Source organism: Notothenia coriiceps, unplaced genomic scaffold, assembly GCF_000735185.1.
Source record: "Notothenia coriiceps isolate Sejong01 unplaced genomic scaffold, NC01 NC01_scaffold00000339, whole genome shotgun sequence".
Lineage (NCBI taxonomy): Eukaryota > Metazoa > Chordata > Actinopteri > Perciformes > Nototheniidae > Notothenia > Notothenia coriiceps.
The window spans coordinates 10,554,459-10,570,280 of record NW_011333040.1 but is presented as its reverse complement, the minus strand read 5'-3'; the positions used below and the strand labels follow the sequence as shown (position 1 = coordinate 10,570,280).

General features: G+C 40.3%; 2 protein-coding genes across 4 annotated transcripts in view; both read right to left on the bottom strand.

Moving 5' to 3' along the window:
- The window catches only part of cacnb2a (calcium channel, voltage-dependent, beta 2a), a 92,341-nt gene extending 81,954 nt beyond the window's left edge, over positions 1-10,387 (bottom strand). Inside the window, exons 1-3 of one of the 3 annotated variants that reach the window (XM_010771013.1) lie at positions 9,801-10,387; positions 8,913-9,002; positions 7,075-7,167 (exon numbers count right to left, since the gene is read on the bottom strand). In XM_010771013.1, the coding sequence (XP_010769315.1) occupies positions 7,075-7,167; positions 8,913-8,996 (177 nt within the window). In that variant the 5' untranslated portion in view covers positions 8,997-9,002; positions 9,801-10,387. Of the gene's footprint in view, positions 1-7,074; positions 7,168-8,912; positions 9,203-9,800 lie in introns of those variants that run through there. The other 2 variants (XM_010771006.1, XM_010771028.1) reach the window with 2 other exon arrangements.
- A 975-nt stretch (positions 10,388-11,362) lies between these two features.
- LOC104945341 (zinc transporter ZIP12) lies at positions 11,363-14,939 on the bottom strand. Its single transcript, XM_010770996.1, has 5 exons — positions 14,868-14,939; positions 13,654-13,726; positions 13,374-13,532; positions 13,090-13,277; positions 11,363-12,292 (listed from the first exon to the last, which is right to left on the bottom strand). The coding sequence occupies exons 3-5, from the start codon at positions 13,504-13,506 to the stop codon at positions 12,164-12,166; spliced, it is 450 nt and encodes a 149-aa protein (XP_010769298.1). The 5' UTR covers positions 13,507-13,532; positions 13,654-13,726; positions 14,868-14,939; the 3' UTR covers positions 11,363-12,163.
- Positions 14,940-15,822: the final 883 nt, after the last annotated feature.

Sequence of the window (15,822 nt, the reverse complement as noted above, 5' to 3'; positions counted from 1 at the left end):
TATTGCTCTCCTCCAGGAGATTTTTTGAAATACTAACATCAAATACACATTCTGGTGCTCTCTTGAGAAGAAAAATAAAGAAATATATATTACTACACAACGTATTTAAAAAAATGAATGCCATTTTAGTTTTGTGTTACTTTGTTCTGAAAGCTGAACCTGCTGCTCCTCACAGAGAGGAGAGAGAAGAGGCTGAATGACTTTACATTGTGGATAAGGGTGGATAGCCCCCATTGTTCTGTGTGTCAAAATGAAAGACAGACCACACACCTATCAATCATCAAACCGTGGGGTCTTATAGTTGTACCGATGTATATAGAGATGTACTACAGCAAAAGTATTCTCTGTCGGGACTTCCTGCAACAACATCACGCCGTTATCGTGATTCTGATTGGCCAGAAGACATTATCAAAGATGTTCTATTGAGAAGACGATCACTACGTGACAAAAGTTTTCAAAACCGTTTCTAGTCTTCGGTATTTCCAGACAAGTGGCTACTGAAATCAATCTGACTAACTGCTGTCTGTGTGATTTACTCTGCGCGAGTTGGCGGACTTTATTTTGCTTACTTTAACATCATTTTTCATGGTGGGGCTAAGCCATTTATTGGTATGGCTGTAGCCTACCCCAGCCATACCCTGACCGCAAATACCTCATTCCTTCTGTCCAGTTCTGTCTACTTGTATCCGAAATGCTTCTCGTTTTGCGCTGTCCTCCCGTTCAAATGAAATCGCCGCCAATCATATTTCCAAGCTCGCGCCAGGGGGGGGAGGGGTTACAAGGCTCGCGTCTTGTGCTGCATTCACTTGCACTCGGACATTAGAGATTTTCTCTCATAAATGTCCGATGAGCCACAACTTTTCTTTCAAAACAAAGCTGCCAAATGGGGTGGCAGCTGGGGTGGCAAGGCATTTTTCTGAGGTGGCAGCTGCCACCCNTTTGACATAATTTTTAAAGTCGACCGTTGACTTTGACTGAGATCACTCGTAGTACCCCAGTAAAGAGACGTAACACGGCCCGTCGCGTGTATTTGTCAAAATATGTGAAAAAACATGTGAAAAATTGATGAACTTGAATTGTAAAAAAGTTCTTTATATATGATAAATTAGCACGGAAAAACTGAATAAATTGTGGTCGTTTCCCCATTAGCTACGTTTATTATAATATCATTTTTGATCAATAAAACAACGATCCCCTCTTATCTTAATCTTAGCAAATTACAAATGATAATATGTACAATGTTACTCAAATTGGTATTTACCGAAGAGGAAAAAGGTTCACACCGGTAGTGTTGATTTTTTGTAGTGTTGTATTATGTTGTTTATGTGTGTCAGTATGTATTGAATCCTTTGATTCTTTTATTTCACGAAATAATTAAAGGTTCCCATATGTTTATATATTGATTATTACATTATTTTATTATTATCATTCGCATACATAAATTATTATTATATATACATATACATGTCTCAGTGTCAAATAAAGTGTACGTCCTACTAATTCTCCATACTGAAAGTCCACAATTCTCGTATACTACCGAGAACCCCATTTTCGACAGAACTCAGTACAAACAAAACCTACACTATGTGACATCCGCCGGACCGGCTCCGTCCGTCCAACTTGTCCACTTTCGGGCCCGCCACACTCGACAGGAATTCGTTAAACACATCCGAGAAGACTCCGCTTCGCCCTTCCCATTTACAGGTAGGTCCCTTCCCCCTCCTCCCGGCGGCTACTAGGCGGACACGACGAAAATGTTTGGAGAGACCTCGGAGCCAGGACAGCCGGAATCACGTCGACCCGGTCATTGTGTGACCCTTACGTCATACAATTATCCGGAGATCACCATCTGCCATCTTTGCCTCCGGGACGAATCACTTAACGAAGACGTAGACAGTCCGTCTACATCACCTCAAACAGGAAGGTAGAAGCATACATCCGAGACAGACTCTCTTCCCTTTAGTACATAAAAATCACGGTTGAGGGGTAGTGACACACCGTGGCAAAGCATGAGTCCTCTTTTTTCACTAACTTTTACACAACGTCATCTAATCTGTTCGACATGTAAAGAAAATTAAATACAATACTCTCTAAACCTGGAGACGTGGTATAATTTCCTGACCTCGTACTGTGAGTTTACCAGACCTCTGTAGCCTATCGTTCAAAAAAGTACAATTGAATTTAGTTCATACAAGTAAGAAATAGCTTGTGCTCTTTGCACATTTTTGGTAATAAAAGTATGCGCTTTCGTGCTGGGAATTAGATAGAAAGATTGAGACACTTATTATGAAGCTACATCCAGAGGCTGGCTAGTTTAGCATAACAGCTAGAAAAAGCTAATCTGAATTGTATCAAAATGAAATCAAATCCTACTACTAGCAACTGTAGAGCACTAACTAAAACGTTATATATGGTTCCTTCATGTGCAGATGGTGTGTATCAGCTCTGTGCTCATCAGTGATAGTATCAGTATAGTAGCAGTAAACATTTCTCCTGCTTTGGTCCGACAGACGCTCAGACCAACATAAATCTGCCCCCGTCTTTCATCAACATTGAAGCCTCTCTATTCACTGCCAATAATTCACTGGCTGGCATGCGTCTGCGGTGATGGAGAGGCGTCATTGTAAACAGAGACATGTTCACCTCACGGTGAGAAGGAGTTCTATCTATCAGGTAATCTGTCAGGGCCTGTCTCCCTTCAGGAAGTTATGATCACTGCTGCTGACGCCATAAAAAACACTACAGGACATCATGTCCAAAACTTAATTTCTGCCTTTTTAATTCAAGTTCAATGTCATTACTGGATGCAAACACATTTTCTAAAACAACAACCCATCTCTCCTTGCCATCGTATCTGCTAGATCAAACCATAATTCAAAAGCAAAGTCATTCTGCATGCAACAGAGAAATGTCTCCATCACTACCGAGGAGACAATGTGAATATATCAAAGAGGCAGCAGACACCTGATGAGAGAGCAAACTTTAACGGCATGATAATGAGGTCATAAAATGCATCCATCTTACAGTATGATCAAATTAGATGTATGCACTTTTGATTATAACTTCGGTTTACTTTCCCAATACACAGATTCTTGAAAATAAAAAAAGTATTAATTGATTGACAGACACAAATCAAAACTGTTCGGAAAATTGATTAATGTTTAAGGCAATTTCCAGCTACTCAAATGTGAGGATTTCTTATTTTTCTTCATCTTATGTGATAGTAAACTTTGGTTTTTGGGGCTGTATGCTACAAAAAATAAACCATTTAAAAATGGCATTTTAACAACTAAACAAAAACTATTACCAGCAGCAATTATTTGCATTTTATGGCATGGCTTACAAACTCAAAATACTACTTAAAAAAGGTGATAGTTATGACTTCATCCCTCATAGCATGAGCAGAGAGCATTGACCTTGACCACTTAGTGGGCATTGCATCAACACAGTGCCAAATTAATTTAGCCCAGGCTTTAAACAGCAGGGTGGTCAAGCGTGGGGGCTGAGAAACTTGGATTAAGGTCAGTGTGGATGCAAGGCATTCACTGCTGAAGTGTATTTTAGCGAGAGATATTTGCATACTTTTTAATAGGTTTCTTTAGTACTTTGGCACCTTCACTTTAAACCATTAACTAATTTAAATATCTGCATTCAATCAGTCGGCCACTAGATGGCAGTATTGTGCTTTTATGATGGCTGATTGAGCAGTGGTTACCACATTTTAACATTTCCACATTTACAGTATTTAACCCCCATGCAACATTACTGCAGTTAGTTGCCAGAAACCACATATGGCTGTCCAGAAATATCTTGGAAAACTATGATATAAGTTGCTCAAAGTTCAGAAAAAGGTCTGCATGGTTAATGTTAAACTTTCAGATTTCCAGTGGCAGCTTCTCCATACCACTGCAGTATGGCACTGATATCCGTTACTTAAAAAGTTGAGGTTTGCCAGATCTGATAAGTATCAGAGTACACTTTTTGCGTCAACCTCTTTTCTCCATTAAGAAGAGAAAAATGGTCTACAGGAAGATGAAAAGGAAAAATGCCCGCAATCAGGGAGCAGACAGGCGTTCCTGCCCTGACTGGAAGCCTTCCATCATCACATACATTTTTCCAGCCTAAATGTACAGACAGAGAGGGTGAAGTGCAACAATGTGCCGTGAAAAAAGCTGCTGCAGTGGGAGACATCGACACACACTGTTATACAGAGATGGAGGTGTAGGTGGAGGCGATACAGTGCCTGGTGCAATCATTTACATAAACAGTGCAAGTGTGGGAAGAAGCATGGAGGTTAATTATGACATAATACAGTGCCTCATATGCAAATAACAGTTTGCGTTACTCATGTTTGCATTGTACATAAGGTTGTCTCATAAGGTTATAAGCCCCTAAAATCGCTTTTGGCAGGTGATGTTACAATAAATCCATTTTATAACCTGTCTGTTCTTATTCCGTTTGTTTTTCTTTGCTTCGAAGACTGCTGTCTCTAACTGCATGTCAAATCCAGCTCCAATAGCTCTGAGAGCCAGTTCCTCAGGCATTCGTTTAAAAGGAAGTTGTGGATCATTCATCAACAGCAATCTTACAGCCCATCAGAACAAAAATTATGCTTGCAGAGCGAGTGTCTTTTTTCAAACTCACTACTTAGGTCAACTTTGAAGACTTGCTTTGAAGCCGTTCTTCCCCTGAGTGTTTAATCCTGCTGCTTTGTTTCTCACTCTCTGCAAAGCACTTTGTTAACTATGCTTTTTAGACAAGTGCTATATAAAGAAAGTGTATTATTATTATTATTCTGAGTCATAGGGGATTTGTTTCCCAGGATGCAGTAGGCACAAAACAGATGCTGCCAGTCTACAGATGGACAATCAGTCCCATTTACACCTATGGGCAGAACAGTATCTTACAGTAGATAATCAGAATATACAGTCCTCAAGGCTGTTTCCCCCCGTTTCCAGTCTTTATGCTAAGCTAACCCACTAAAGGCCATAGCTTTACATTCAGACAAACATGAGAAAGACATCATCTTTTTATCCAACTCTTGCCAAGAAAGCCAATTAGCGTGTTTCTAAAAAAAAAAAAAGGGAAAACTATTCCTTTAACTACTTCCCCCTCCAACTGATACCAAAACATCTGTTTTCCCGCCTCCTGAGGAATGGTTTGACGTAGATGTCTGGACTGTAAAAGGAAATCTGTGCAGAGTGCTAAAACATGATCCTAATCTCAATACTATTTATTAGCAACTGTAGCCTCGCACCGTGTGCATGAACAGATGGATGATGCACCACAAATCACTAAATGTTTGCGAGATGATTTCTTTGCTTACACTGCAGTCCACCCCCGCATAAATGAAAATACACCATCCACCTGATGCTGACAAATCTATGACAGTTCTGCCCTTCTTCCTTCTCAATGGAGTGCCAGGCTCCAGTTCGACGCTGACCTCGCTACTCCCACGGCTGAGCGGTCCGGTCTGGCCTGGACCTCCACCCTTCCCAGCCTCCTCCATACTCCCCCGGGCTTCAGGCTGCGACCTCAGGGAACATCTCTCATCATTTCTCTTTCAACCTACTCTCCGTCTGCCCTCTGCTCCTCTCGCTCTCTAGCAGCGCGAGTAATTCTGTATTTCAGAAGACGTTTTTATGCAGCCATTTCTATGACGCTCAGGGCAGCAGAGGATCGATTGCACGGTGACCTTGACCACTCTTGGCTGTTCTTAAGACGCCTACAGTAATGCTAGAAACATAGGGCATTAAAAACAACAGGTCAGACAGGTGGCAGAGCTAAAACAATATAGAACATCCAGTATGTCAAATATTCTTTAGAAAACAGCAGCTTTGACTGTGGTTGTTGAGGACAGAAATCATAAAACATAAAAACTAAAACATATGACAAATTGATGAAAGGATAGCTTCATACTTCCCCGGCATGGTGTTAGTTTAGAGATCTAAATATTACGTCCTCATACTTCTGTGATAAGTGAAAATAATCACAGGCAACTATGATTGAGCACAATGGCGAGGGAAATAAGGTCCATTAAAAACCCGCTGGTATGATAACACAAATGAAAAACACTATTTACATTATTATCCAAACAGAAGAGAAGTTACTGGAAGGTCTGCTATTCCTGGGGCCCTCTTGCAGCAAATATCTAAAAATGGGATTTGTGCCTGGCATGCTAGGACCTCACTGACCCCGAAACACATTACTCCTCTCCTCCACACTCACCACATCCCTGTGCTGTCTTTTACTTTAATGGGCTCTTATTTCTGTAGGATGTGGAGTTAAGTTGCATAAAAACGCTCACTCTCAGCCTAATTGAGCTTATCTGTGATGACTCAGAATGAAGGGGAACTCCTCATTTGGGGACAGGACTGTGGGAATGGGTACGAGCTCCCACGGGTGGTAGTAAAAATCAGGCGATTTCTCACCAAGCGGCTCCTGATGATGATAGCAACTCATTCAGAACTACTCCACAACCTTGAGAGGAAGCACACAGCAGGCTGGGAGGTGCTGTTTTTTTTTTTGCTCTGATCTCCTCCGGCTTCCCGTGCCAAAGACGATGCGAGCCTCCTCCAAAAAAGGCAGAAACATTTAGGCAGGGGCGCGCATCCTTAACCCGGCCCGTCCTGTCGCCTTGCAAGTCTGCTCAACAAATACCAGACACGTCAAGTGTGTACCTCACAGCGTCTGCTTTATAACAGGCCACTGTGTCACTGCTGAGGATGCAGCACAGAGAGAGTCCTCCACTTAACATACTGTACCCAGCAGTGTTTACAGAGGCCCTTCACTGCAATGCACATCTCATCCCTGATGGATGATGATGACTGGGGCAGGGCTCTTATGCCCGTCAGGGATAAACACAAACTCAGACACACACAAGGGTTGCATTCCTGAATGAAGCAACAGGAAATGTTATTACTCACAATGATATTCTTTCATGGTGCACAAAATAATCAGATACATCTTGAGATTCAGAAGCAACAGAAGGTATGCGGCCGGATTCAACCGGCAGTATACTCATAAGTCAGCGAGGTGTCACCAAGTTTAAAAAAAGCTAACTGCCATCCTTACCTGGCGGACAAGGCTGTTGGTGGTGGTGTCGGAGGAGGTGCTGCCATCTGAACCTTTAAATCGACCTTTTCTTCGACCTCCTTTGCTTTGAGACTACAGAGAACCAAAAGGGAAAGAGTGAAAGTGTTAAAGAACAGATACTGATCATTTATGTTTACCTTAATACAATACTTGCATTCACATGTACATGGAAATTGTCTGTAAAATGTCAAATAATAAGTTAATACTCAATAGAGAAGTTGCAACCAGATAATATTTGCTTGAAATATAAAATAAAAAAATGTAGGCTTGTCAACTAACAATAAACAAATGGGCTACTATTGGATACTTTTGAAATTTTTTCAGCAGCTATGGTCCCAACAAATTGTTTTCATGGCATCTAGAATCTGACAATTTTTAAATCTTTAATACCAGTAAACCAAATAGCTTTGGGCTGTTGGCAGATAGACAAAACAAGACATTTTATTAAATCCACAGGCGGAACTATTTGATGGCCATTTTGTAGACCAAGCCGTTTATCAGTAGATAAACATCTGTTAATGCAAACTGCTTCAGGCTCTCAGTGTACACATCAGCATGTGAGTGTTGTTTAAACAAAGGTTTGAAAGAAATGTGAAGCTATCTTTTTAGTGTGGACATAGTTGCTAGTTCAATTAGTTAAGTACAGCTTTCAGTGTTTTATTTGAAGTATAACATTATGACAGGGATCATAAAACAATGGTAATGATGTGGGTGGTCTCTTATATGCAAGCTGATATGATGAGGGGCTGGAAATGAAATGCACTCAGCTCAAGGGTTCATAAGGCATGTGTTGCTAGTAGCAACTGAAAAACAGGAATTCATTTTAAATCTGCCTTTTATTCCAGCCTGTTCCCCCGGGACATGTTAATCATGCAAATAAAAAGAGACGGTGAAATATTCTGACCGTTTCTCAAGAGCCAGTCATTTAGAACTGGTTGACCTGCAAAAAAGGAGCCTGGAGGAACAGGAAGAGCTTTAAAAAGTAAATAAATGCCAATACAGGTTGAATAATGCTCTTTATACTGCAATAGAAAGATAGTGCAAAACTCAATATTTCAAATGTGTTACATGAGGCTTTCTGAAAATCCAGCAGATTTTTTCATTCATTTTCAACATTTACTACCATTTTGAAGTTCGGGTGCTTTTTTGTTTTATGTTTATAAGTTCTACATTTCCCATGGAAACATTTTACTCCACTCCATCCTTTACACAATTTGATTTTTAAGTCCATTTTTCTTTCAGTTATTGAAGGGTGATAGTTACGAATTTGAACCATCCAAGTGTACATTTGTTAAAATAAGCTTTACTACGGCAGCTTAAATATAAAAAACCTGTCAGTAAATTGAAACATAGCTAAGCCTGATTGAAACAATATGACACTATGAAACACATACGTGTTTGTTTTAAACTTTGTTGTGTCATACAATTATTTCTCCTTGTAATGTGTCCATTCGAATAAAATGGTTTAAAGTAGTCTTACAATGACAATATAGCAAACTAATATTAAAATGAATATGTGTAGGTTAAAGATGACAACAGTTATTAGGCTTAAAAGACAAAAACAAATTCAAAGATAATAGCTTCGACGACAATTTTTAATTAAATAAATTACCGTTCAAAGTTCACGAGGTGACGTCCTCGCGGCTCACACAGCGGTACGTGATCAAAGCTTAATTAAGCAGCGACCAATGGGCGCGAGGAATTGCACAGGTGAGCTAAAATTGACCTGTTAATTTCGGATGCTAAGCTAACTTCAAACAACTGCAACACGCTTTTAAGTGAAAATGACGGTGCCACTAAAATTAGCATGAACTTACTTGTAACATCGGATGTTCCAGCGAATCCATGCGGTAGTCCAGAGGTGTTGCTGCTCTTGTTTTGGGAGTGTTGTTGACGACCATTACACCCTTTGAGAAAAGCAAACATTCAACAAAACCTCTCGGCTTGGACAGTGGCCCCAGCTATGTCCAATATTAAAGATAAACCGCATTTTAAAAATACTGAAATCACTAAGTAGAAAAGGAGGCGCAGCAGCAGGCACCGCCAATCTTCAAGTTTGATACAGGAGGGTGAAAGGAGGAGCCTGTGCGGAAGAGCTTTGAAAAGCACTTTTCCTCCAGTTCAGATGATGGTGATAATGATTTGAATTCTCGGATATTATAGCCTCCCTTCAGCATCACTGATCCTCCTCACCAGTGCCCTCCTACACTGGCTGCTCCATGCAACCTCATCCAACGCCAACACCTTCTCATAACACAAGGGATGGCAATGGATACATTCTTCCAAGCTGAAAATATGAATAACATGTACAATGGAGTCTCAAAAATGAAGAAACATAAAATAGACATATAGCTAGATAAGAGGACAACAAAGCTGAACCATAATACAAACATTGAACTATTTAGCTTGAAAAATAGGTCATACATGTAGCAGGTGAATATGTTTATACATAACTTACAGTAAACATTGTGTGGGATAACTATAAAATCACACTTTTGTACAACCAGCAGACTTTATTTTCCAAAATAATCTAAATTTCAATGATCCAGATCTGACAAAACACAGCATCTCTTCACATTAAAAAAAGCTGCAACCAAAACACATGGACATTTTTGCTTGATTAGGAAAGTTGAATGACTAATAACAACATAAGTCATTTTTTATTGATTTAAGTTGAATCTTTGCAGAGAACTTTCATGTCTCACCTGTGCAGGTGTTCAGATGGGTCCTCCACACAGGGAAAGGTACTGCAACCTATTAATGCTCTGTCATTCAGTCTAATAGGACAAACGTGTCTTACCTGCTGTGATGCACAGTCCTGTATTCAGTAGTATATCTACTGAAATTAGACTATTCAAACCAAATACTACCGCTGAAGTAAAACCCCATCCTCAGAAAACTTTTAACTCTGAAGTTGTGTTATTTATTATCGCCCTCTAGTGGTTTCATGTGCGTTTGCATTTTAAAGGGTCACCACTGATTTCACCCATCAAAGTAATTGCCAGTTAGCCTATGTAAACAGTTGAGAAAAGTCTTCTGTGGCTCAGCAGGGAGCTTTCCAAAGTCAGAAAAGTAAACGCTATGATTACTGTGTACTGTAATCATGACACCTCGGCATGAGCTTAGAGGAAATCTTAGGAAGCTGGCGGCACAAACTGCGGGGAGTAGGAGAGATGTGTGTTTAGCAGGCACATATGGTCTAATGAAATATGCCTCAGGGTTGCATTATGGGACATGTAGGATCCAGTGTTTTTGGGATCGTACTCTTAAAATCAGGATGTCTCAGCCTCTGCTGCGATTTTTACTTTTCAAAAATAATTGTGTATTTGCAACAGCTTCATAGATGAACATGCATAAATCCACACTTTCATGCATTCACACAACCCCACAATTATTGACCTCCATGCCAAATTACAGACTCCTTGGGCTTTGTTGAGCCTCCATTTTTAAGATTGCTGCTTCCCATAATTATTTTACATTCAAGTTTAATACTTTGTAAGTCATGATTGCAAATACTGAAACACCACCAGTAACTATGTTGATCCCAGGGGATTTTGTGTAAAAACAATAACAGGTGCAAAGGAGGATTTTCAGTCAGATCCCTTCTTATCAAAGAGAAAACATTTTTATACTTCCTTTTTCTGTCTCTTTCTCTCTCAGCGTTTCCAATGTTCTGATGCCCTGACGACCCCGCAGCTGACCTCTGCTTCTGACAGCTCTCTGATGAGCAAGTGAGGATACTCAGCGCTCACACCAACACGGCCCAGATAAAAAGCCCTTCCTTCCTCCATCCTGGCAGCAGTTGCCTTGAAAAGACGCACACCTGCCAAAAAATGCCTCTTTGGTGCATGAAAAGCAGATTCACATTTCCTGGAAATGCCAATGGGGCTGGCATTTCCAAAATAACAGCAGAAATGCTAGAATAAGAGAAAAAGCAGTGGGCTTCCTGCTATTGTCTGAACATTTCTCGGGAAGTCACAATAAATGGTGTCAGCTTTTTCTAAATGATCTCTCACACTGTCAACACAACTGACTTTGCACTTTGATAGCTAGCTCGCTTTGGCAAATCAACATAATTCAAATTGTGCAATGAAACTAATCCCCAACAAAAATAAAGCGACAGCTGTTTGTTCAGATTTGACAGGAAATGCTGTTGAGAGCACCAGAATTTAATCACAGCGAGCTGATTAAAAGCAGGAAAATCTTCTAGTAAGCCCACTCCTTCTACCAATATCACAAATCCAATTCGATGCACAAATAAGTTGATTTACTGTGTTTCATTTATCTCATTGCACTGATGAATCCCTCTCTTCCTCCACCTCCTCCTCCTGCAGGCCCCCCCACTCTGGCCGGTGAAGAGCGTGTGCGCTGTGTGGGCCGCATCGCTCCAGAGCTTCTGTCTTGAACAGCGAGCATTAGTCATCCATGTTGGTGGATGAAGGGAACAAGTAGCTCAGGTGGGTGGAAGTGCCCTTATATCGGATCATAGAGAGGCCTCAAAAACAAAGGAACAATGCCTCTGAGATGAGAAGCTACAAGAGAGCAACATTTCTCTAAGCAGGGCTTCAAAAATAAATGCATTTTACTGCAGCTCATTCCTAACAAAGATAATATAAGAGTTCTCATTTAGCCATCATCTGTAATAATGTAGAGCCTCTAGGATGCAAAATGACACATTCTCTACTTGTATTAGGACACAAGTGCTCATAAATCCCCAATAAGTAGATACTTTGTATGTTGCTTGTGTTTAATCAAATGATTTGATTCCATGAGGCATCGTAGATATTTTACACACAACCGATATGCACAATGGTACCTGAATTTGAGAAATAAGGTCATAATTCAAGTTGTTACTATTTACCGTCTGCGACATACAAAAATAAATCAAGTATAAAAAAAAAAAGAGAATTCATACAGCTAACATTTACCATCCAGTGCTGCGACTAAAATATTCTGAAATACTCACTTGACTTGAATACATTTCCAAAAACACTAGAACGTAAGTTAGCATTTGTTTTGGCTCGACCCTGTGTGAAGAGATATACATGGCGACTCCTGTACACTGCTTTTAGAATTTGAGTTTGTGTTCAAAAAGAGCGAGGAGCAGAAGGCAGGCCCACCCCATCAGCAGGCCGAGGTTCTGAAGCAGAAACAGGAGGAACGGTCTGTCTGTCTTCACCCGATTCATCTCTGGAAGCTGGAAGAAAGACAGAAATGAGGTAATACACAATTATTTATTAAGAAATGATTGGTTAGAAAGAGGATTGTTTTTCTACAACTACAACTCTTAAGGGTTAAAGTAAAGGCTGGCATTACTTTAGATTGTTCTTATTGTCATGGTAGTCCGTATCTTAATAAACTAAATTGACACAGACCTCTGCTAAGGCCAATGCTGAATTTAAAGGGGCCCTATGATGGACATTTTCAGTTTCACCTATTCAATGCTTATATTTTCACGATTAATTCCACTTATTGTAGGTCGTATCGGATAAAAGCGTGAACTAAATTAAATGTAATGTAATGAATTTAAATGAGGTTTAAGACCAAATGTGGAATATTGATGTGACAAAGATGTGTCGATTTTTTTGTGTTGCTCAGAGGGATTCCAGTTCTTGCGTAATAGGAGCAAAGGAAAGGGATCAGTTCAATCAGGAAATGTGTGCCAACATTTTTTCCAATTGTTCTGACTTGAGTGGTTGTTCAATGGAGTATTTCCAGTCAAAAAAAAATATTTTTCAGCTCACTCCTACACCACATGAATGCAGCACAAAGGCCCTATTTCACAATCAAAATGAAATATAATGCGTGTGACCTGGTTGTGAATCAGTGCTCTAGTTGAGCAGCTAGGGAACATTATAGATCTACAGTGCAGTGGTGTAGCTCACTTATAGGTTCTAAATAGGCTGATGGCACAGAGGAATAAACCTTATCAGGATCAATTCATTGTTGGTTTTGGTCATTTTACGTACTTATGCCACAATAAAGCTCCTTTACCATTTCCACAAGTGACAAATAGAGGAAAATCCCAGCAGTAACAGCGAAGATCCACTGCTGCACTTCAAAATCGGAGGAAACGAACAGTCCGATGTAGAGGCCCATGAAGGCCGTCAGAGCGCTGAGAAAGTTCATGAGCACAGCAGTCTTCACCGAGAGTCCGGAGCTCAGCAACACAGCAAAGTCCCCTTTGGAGACAGAGCAGGAAAGATAAGTCACAGTGTTCCCTGGCATCAGCCCTAAAAAAAGAGGGGTTTGCAAAGTGAGTACCCGTGACCTCTCACCCATCTCGTGCGGGATCTCGTGGCACAGGATGGCCACGGTGGTCGCCATGCCGGTCTCAGCTGAAGAAGAGAAGGCTGCCCCGACAACAAGGCCATCTGCAAAGTTATGAAGGCTGTCTCCCACGATTATCATCACGGCCAGCAGAGGAACCCCCTGTCCTGGGAACACAAAAGGGAGTCTGTGTCATTACAGCTCATCCTCAGACCGTGACAATGGCTCGGTTATGCCAGGCGACTAATTACTAAGTGCATCAGATTTGGCTCATTTAGAGAAACGCACTCTGATGTGAAGGGCTCCTTGTGTTAACGTGTTCCGGAGATACTTCTGAACACTCCAAGTCCTCCACCGGCCCCTGCAGAATACAGAGAAGTAATCGTACAAATTAAATGAAGGAAGATGGATGTTACAAATTCGCAAAAACAGGATATATTTATGTAACAAAATGGTTGGAAAGTGGGTTCTTTATCATGTGAGTGGCTGTGTCTGAAACATTCTAGTTCAAGTTTGTATTTGCACACATCATGAGTGCTTTCTGAATGATTCAATATACTTCCATTCTCCAACATCCTACATTTACTGGTTCCTTCACTGCCCTCCCACACCCGCTCCATTACCCGCTTATATGAAAAAGCAACACAGGGACAGATTGATTTTAAATGACAGGTTATAGCCCAGTTTTTAAAATGTAAACATGGATTTATTTCTGTCCTCCATTATTTGTTTTTTGATGATTTAGTGGCAGCCATTTCACATCCATTTTATCGGGATTTTTGTGCTGTGCTTGCTATACTGCTATGTGTGCTGTTAGGATCGTGATGTAATTGAAGCGGTTTTTCAAACAGTGCCCTCTAGCAGAACTCCCTGTTTTAGCAACAAGCGCTTTCTAGTTCTGTCTTTGGATGCTTTGGTTGGAGGGGAGTAGTGTGGGAGTAGGCAGTTTATCATCAGGGCGAATGAAATATATTGACTTCATAACTACACAGTGGCACAGCACAGTAACACAATATTTAACCCAATGCTTTACCTACCGCTTACCAGGAACTGATTCTTGTTTTTTTAGGAGAGAATGTCATGTTATTGTTGAACAGTGGACCAATATATTATAATAGAACAATGGAATGATTCTCGTTGTTCAGGAGGAAACATAACACATAGAGGATTACAAAGGAATGTTATTAAAGCTAAAAGATTACTAACCTATCACCAAAAAACTAATAATAATAATATTAAGTTTATTTTAAATGTTTTAATTAATTTTAATTATTATTGCTTTCAACTAACCTAATTACAGTGTTAAAAATTAAAAAATATACTTCTCCTTTAGCCACTTTGCAGCAGTAATATTTAGTGTTTAACTTCAAGGAACTGCTGTGTCATGTTCCCTGCATCTTTTCCAACTAAATAAATAACAAGGGATGATGACGGGGAAACAGGTTTCTTCCTGCCAAGTAAAATAATAAAAAAACAAAGCAGTTCACGTGTGGTGAACTCACCAGCTGTATGGTGGAGATGGATTTGCCCCTCTGGATTGGCCGTTGTAGTTGAGGCTCTAAGGGCAGATCACTATGACCCTGTGGACAAAAGAAAGTCATGAGGACCACCGTTTCTCGACAATCAGCTCTGCAAAAGTTAAGTTCAGATTCGGGCACAAACTTGCTTGTTCATGGGAAAAACTGTAAAACTTCCACCTCTGGATAGATAAAAAAAATCAACATCGCCTTGCCTTTCACCCCCCATGGTTTGATTTGAGTATCTGTTTTATTACCAAGCAAAAAGCTGCAAAACTCATGGCCATTGAGAAGGAACAAAAAGGAAAGGATTCTTTCAATGAGGAAAAAGCCAATAAATCCCAGCAATAATTTTCCCAGAATCCTCCACAGATAGTCCTTCCCTTCCTGCATAAGTGTTCGTCGTCTGGTGGCTGTGAGTGATCATCATGGAGGCCAAGGAATCTCAGAGGAGACGGAGAGGAAACCATTAGACATTACTCCTCAGTCAACAGGGTTTCTTCTATACACTCACGGCACTTGACCTCTGTTGTCCTTACATGTGGTATGAGGTGCAGGAGGCTTGGCGGGTTAATAATGATTAAGCAGGGTTGTTTTTATTTCCACTCCTGAGAAAATGGAATCTGATACCGAGTTTAATGCACGAAAAGGTATTTTTTTATCGGTCGGTCCAACATTATATTAAAGTCACTACGTATTACTTTATCCTGTTTTATTTTACCAAGTTGATATAGTTCTGATAAAGGATTGGTAAATAAGGCTGGTTGCAGGGTGGTACCATGTACATTCTAACTGAATGGATCGAACTGACAATCAATCGACCGACTGTGTTTATATGATTTGATTCTGAGATGTAAATGAGTGGCTTTTTGGTATATTGGAAAATATATTGGGTTTTGGCCAATACCTATTAAATGTCTGTGAGTTTCTTTTTGTTTTT

Bases quoted from the DNA above. Each gene is read 5' to 3' on its own strand.
- LOC104945341 (XM_010770996.1), bottom strand. From the start codon at position 13,506: ATGATAATCGTGGGAGACAGCCTTCATAACTTTGCAGATGGCCTTGTT. The intron at 13,278-13,373 runs GTGAGAGGTCAC...CTGTCTCCAAAG, and splicing joins CGAGATCCCGCACGAGATGG to GGGACTTTGCTGTGTTGCTG. The intron at 12,293-13,089 runs GTAAAGGAGCTT...TCTTTCTTCCAG, and splicing joins ATTTGTCACTTGTGGAAATG to CTTCCAGAGATGAATCGGGT.